Below are 6,000 nucleotides of genomic sequence, written 5' to 3' on the forward strand. Positions count from 1 at the left end.
TCTTGTTCTGATTTACTTCCAGCATGCATCATTGATTTGTAGCCATAAGATGGACTTTTCTTTTAATTGGCTGAAACTAAATGCATATTAAAATAAAGACCACGGATATTAATGTCATATTATTCAGGTGACGCTTAACACATTAGGCTGATGTTAACAAGTCTGGCTTGTTACTGGGATGTAATGGCACCCACACAAACTCCCCATCCCTTCCAGAGGGAATAGAAAACCGTGAAGGCTTACCTAATGTGTGTATCGCCCTGCCCTGGCGCCCGCGGTCCTCGTTCTGAATTGGTATGCGTTTCTCAGTTTGTGTGCGTGCTTCCCTCATATTCAGCTCATCTGCCGGTCGTGTTGGTCAGCTACTGCCAAGTTGATGTGTGTGTTTGTGTACGTTTGTGTCAGAGAGAGAGGGTAGCCGCCATGTGACCCCATGATGTTGCGTTTCAGTTTCAGACACTCCCCCGCCACCCCCTCCTACCGACGAGCCGGTGTTTGACGAGTCCCCGCCCCCGCCTCCCCCTCCGGAGGACTACGAGGAGGAGGAGTCAGCTGTGGTGGAGTACAGCGACCCCTATGCTGAGGAGGACCCCCCCTGGGCACCCAGGACCTACTTGGAGAAAGGTACGTCCAGCTGCACTCATTTGGTTTCTCACTAGTATTGATTCATATGACATCTAAAGGCTTTGACACACAGCCCCAACAGACACAACCATTCCAAACATTCTCAACCCAACACCAACAAGAGAATGTTTGGAATGTTTCTTCTCTTTCTGAAGTCCAATATTCTGCCAAAAAAAAAAAGTCGAGAAATGGACTTAAAACCGGTTGCAATAATAACGGTCCCCCGCCAGCGCCTTTTGTTCTCCATAGAGTTGGCAGGGAAACCCACCCCATTGTTATGGAAACTGGGGACGCTACACTATAGTTTGTTGGACAACTGTAGCACACTGGTCAAACATAACACAGCACCGACAAACGCAGACTGAGCCAGTTCGATCAGGAAAAAACGTATTCCAGCAAACACAAATTCCAACAGGCATATCACACCAACCCAGCAGAACCCATGGCACAGAACTGTTGATTGTCGGCATTTGGTGGACGTGGGGGCAGTGTGAATTGGCCTTCAGAAGAAGATTTGTGAGCAGATTTGACGAAGCAGCATGCAGACAACCCCCTGTATGCAGGTTTGATGGGTGGAACGATTATGCAGAGACGCACACTAACGCCATTTTCCCCCTCCTTTCTCACAGTGGTGGCCATCTATGACTACTCGAAAGACAAGGAGGACGAGCTCTCATTCCAAGAGGGCGCCATCATCTACGTGATCAAGAAGAACGATGACGGCTGGTACGAGGGCGTTATGAATGGCACCACCGGCCTCTTCCCCGGCAACTACGTGGAGTCCATCATGCACTACGCTGAATGAGCCGGGCCTCAGCCGCTCTGAGCTGTGACTATGGACTGGAGGAGACGGGTGTGGGGGGAGGCATGGGGTTTGCTAGTGTGGTCAGAGACTGGAGCTGACCCGTAGTAACACACAACCCTGGGGAAACGGGGAAATCTACCATTAAAAGCTAAACTAAAAAATGAAAATAAATTAAAAGAAAAAAAAAAAAGAAATGAAGGATAGCTATTGTATTAAATGGGGGGAGGGGCAGTCTTTCCTTTATTGTTTGGAGAAATGGATTGAAGTGGCGGAAGCTGTGTAAGCCAAAATCCCTCACGCTGGCAGGGATGGCCACCCGGGTTATGTTTTATTCGATTACATTTTTTTTTTTACTTTATTTTTTATCAAATTGAAGCCTTGACAGTTTTGTTAGCACAGGTGGTGGGGGTTGACCCATGTTGCGCTGTTTCAGCAATTGCCCTGCAAATATCCAATGTACAATACGTCACTTAAAGGGAATTAGATTTTACTAATCTTACCTCTGTTCTATTTATACTCTGCTCATCAGATGCATCGACCGGCGTTTACTGGTAAAAGGGAAACTGTCAAAAAATTGCTTTTTATTTTTATTTTGGGGGTTGTTTTTCATGCTCTCATTGCATTGGATCTGGCCAGTGCAGTGTTAAAAAGTTGCAGATTGTCTCAAACCAACAATAATGAAGCTTCCATGGTTACTGCAAGGTTACAGTTTTAGTTAAAAGAAGTCTTTATCTTTTTACAACTCTGCTGAAAAGAACGGTTGGTTGTTTTAGTATCAGGCTTTTGCACATGTAACATAAGTTTGAAACCGTTATGAAGGCGAGGTTTGATTTGCATGCTGAAAAGATGCACACAGACGCATTCTGCACGAGTGTTTTGTTTCTTATAAACCGAAACATGCGTCAACCCCCACAGTTATGCAGTACGTATTGTGTAGATAGCCTCATTGAATTTGATGCTTTGTTTTTCTTTTTGTATAATTTTATATTTCTCTTTCAACTGGTTATTGTGTAGTGGACATAACATAGAGCCCAATCAATTTGAATTGTTGTGTATGTAGTGCTCCGTAGACTGCATGCTCTAATAAAAGCAAACTTTCATTTTTCATTTCACCCCCATTTCCTTTGATCATAGTGGTTGTGATTTTTAGTTTTTGTTTTTGACCACCCTTTTTGTCGTTGTCGTTGTCATCATCGTTGTTGCTTTCACAGTTGTTGCTTTTGCTGGGTTTTTTCTCTTCATAGAAGGAGTAACAGAAGTGTGGGAAATCCAAAATGGCGGTGAAGTCCGTCAATTCCCAAGTCAGGGAATCTTGTGCCATGTTTTTTTTTTTTTTTTTCTCTTTGACTTGGGATTCAGTTGTGTACTTTACTCGGATTCCAACACATTTAGTCCTGAGACTGAGATTGAGGCAGTTTCCCTATAGCGTTTACACTTAACGGGTACTTAAAAAGGGCCATGTATCATTTACTGTATTTTCCAAAAAGCGCAGGTGATTGGAGCCCAGTTGAGTTTTTTTTAAAAGAGGTATAGAAGTATAGAGTTTTGCATTGTGATGCTTTGTGATGCAAATACCAAATGATCAGGAAGGGAAGGGAGAATGAACGGAAACATTCTCAATTTGTGTGATCTACTTTACTCTCAGTGCAGCGACGATTCAATTGATTTGATTTATGCAGTTCTTTTACCAGTTTAGCCGGCCCGGTTCTGGTTCCAGTCTGCGCCCTGCCTGTACGGGGGTGGTATGGTGTTCAAACCTCTCTTCCTGATCAGAAGCTCTTTAAATCCAAACAACTCTGATGAAGGAATCTTTTGGCAAGCCATTGTGGCCTGGAAAATGATGCCCAATCTGGTTCTATTGGTTTCCCCTCCTTCACCCAAGGCCACAGTTAGTCAATGGCTGTGTTTACATACTGATAAGTAATTCATGACAGTAGAGGTGCCAGTGTTTTATATTAAATGTTGAGACTGGTGTATTAACCTTTAACTGTATTAAAAAAACAAAAAGGATTCCTTATGGAAGTTACACATCCTAAAATGCAGACATGGTTACAGAACTAAGGCATTCAGTCATTTGGGATTGTGAGATCCAGACTGGCAGACTTAGTAACATCCAACTTCTTAACTCCATTGGTAGTTCTTCATTTCAGTAGAATGACCAAACAGGATGATAATATCTTGTAACTACATGTATCAGACATTCCCAAATCCATTCAGGACAGCCGTTGCAGACTTCAGAAACTCACGGTGTTCTTCTTTTGCATTTAGTTTGGAAATCATGCTGTGATTATAGTGTCACACGATATCAAAAACATCTCTCTGAGGCGGTGGGTTGGGGGGAAGCTTACAGCTGAATTATGGATCAAATTGAAAATATATACTCCTTTTAATTGAATTGCAATAGTACTGGGTGGAATGTTATGAAAATCAAAGACTTTATTTTCTATTTTTCGGTACTGAAAGCACAGAACATTTTGTTAAATGAACCATGTTAGAAGAGAACAAACTGAGAGCATTTCCTTATATTGATCATTACAAAATGGATTTTTGAAAACATACCAATGATGTTAATATGAGTAAATATGAAAGTACAGTGGGTTGTCGATTAACTCCACAAAGGAGGGTTGTCTACTGGGATAGGAGCTGCAAAACAGAGCTCTTCTTTAGAAATGTGTTCTATATAAATGGCAATGCTGTGTCCTGGATCTTGAGGTGCAATCTTCCATTCATGTCTAATCTTTTTTTTTTTTTTTTTTTTTTTTTTCCTTTCTTTTGCTTTCCTTTGAGAGTGGGTCTACATTTGTGACTCTTGCATGTAGTTCTGTGATCTGCACCTAATGTTTGATTGGTTGGTTTGGTTTGGTTATTTTCGCTGCAGCAGCAAGAGCAAAGACTACCTGGAAAAGCACCAGGCTCTCCCATACCACAGTGCCCCCTGGTGATGAAAATTGAGCACATGCCTATTTGTTTCCTGGAGGGAGGGCAACCCCTTGAATGGACAAGGACCAGAGATATAACGTCATAGTTTTTATATATATGTGTGTGTATTTGTGCGTGTGTGTGCGCGTGTATTGGGTCACTAAACTACTACTAGAGAAGTGATTTGCAGGTATATTTTTGATGACCCCCCTTTCAGTCTAATCGTGTATTGGGTAAACTGTAAAAGCTGTTTACATTTAAAGTTAAAGTGTCTGGAGCTGTGTGTGTGTGTGTGTATGCGTGTGTGTGTCCATCCATCTTTGGGGGGTGGGGATGGGATGGGGATGGTGACCCATACTTTGATGTTAAGAAAAGAAAGGATATCTGCTCAAAGTGATTGTTTTGGAGTATGATTATATTTCCCCATGAAGTATTGCTATATTTACTGTCAATTTAAAGATGACAAGCAAAATGCATGCATTCTATAAAATGGTTTAATCTCTATTCCAAAACGTTTCTTTTCCAGGGAACTGTGATGCTCTAAATTTCCCCAAGTCGCCCGATCACATTATTCAAACTAATGCAGACCTAACCATTTGAAAAGGTCTACACCATCGCCATGCATTCTTCCCTCCTTGCTTTTTCGCTGAATGATAAACACTGCGTTAGTGAGGGATGCTGAAGTTAATGACTCTTCCCTCAGACCCCAGGGAATCTGAAGAATGTGACTTGGAAGGCCACCCTATTAGCTTCTAGAAAACACCACGGGCACTGCAGATGAACATGTTTAGATAGAGGAGATATATATATATATATAATCTCCTCTATATATAATTTTTAAAAAAGAGCGGTCATGAAAAATGTAATTCATAAAAGTTCAAAGGTTTTTTTTTCTTCTTCCAAAATGAATGCAACACAACAGTTTGACATGATGCCAGTGATGGTCAATCAAGAATATGGCTGGACCAGAGCATTGTAGCTAGTCATTGATGGACCATACAGTTTTTGAGGCATCAACCGCAACATTGCCAGTGTGGGTTGTGATTAAAACCAACTGGCTGGATTTGTAAACCATATCAAATGCGTATCAGTGTTGTTCAGGTTTTAGAAACCGTCCCAGAAAGGTTGCTAACGTGCAAGTGTTCCAGTTAAAAGCAAGAAGGAGATGTGATCAATTGGAGAGAAGGTGTATTCTAATTCTGCTGTTTTTTGGATTTCTGTTTATCGATAGTTTAAAAAAAAACACTTGTTGGTCTAGGATCCAAAACATTGTGCAGCATTTGCATATTGTACATGCATTGCCAATCCCTTTGAAATAAATCCTAATTAACTACAAGAAATTGAGTTTTGTGGTCAATGGAGTTTTTAATCTTTATATATACTTGATATTATTTGTGTTATAAACCATTAATAAATATACCATCCAAAAATTGATTTATTCTAATATCATGCATTTACTGATGAAAACGCCATATAACCTGTCAGACTGGTGCTTTCAGGGAGCATGGTTACAGTCAGACAAATGTTCCCTTTGCAGGACAATGGCTTTACAAGTTTGCCAACTCAGGTCACAAGTCATCTGACAATTTCTAGAGCTCCATTAATAGCAGCCTTTCTGTCTCGCTGTCTTTTCCCCTCATTATAATTTGGTC

At 41.2% G+C, this 6,000-nt stretch overlaps 1 protein-coding gene across 4 annotated transcripts in view; it reads left to right on the forward strand.

Moving 5' to 3' along the window:
• Positions 1-5,684, forward strand: part of LOC136711897 (abl interactor 2) — a 97,463-nt gene extending 91,779 nt beyond the window's left edge. For all 4 annotated transcript variants that reach the window (XM_066688479.1, XM_066688480.1, XM_066688481.1 and 1 more), the window contains 2 exons: positions 451-624; positions 1,254-5,684. In XM_066688479.1, coding sequence (XP_066544576.1) covers positions 451-624; positions 1,254-1,429 — 350 coding nt within the window. In that variant the 3' untranslated portion in view covers positions 1,430-5,684. The remainder of the gene's footprint in view (positions 1-450; positions 625-1,253) is intronic.
• The last annotated feature ends 316 nt before the right edge of the window (positions 5,685-6,000 follow it).

This window comes from Amia ocellicauda, chromosome 16 (assembly GCF_036373705.1).
Source record: "Amia ocellicauda isolate fAmiCal2 chromosome 16, fAmiCal2.hap1, whole genome shotgun sequence".
NCBI classification, from domain to species: Eukaryota; Metazoa; Chordata; class Actinopteri; order Amiiformes; family Amiidae; genus Amia; species Amia ocellicauda.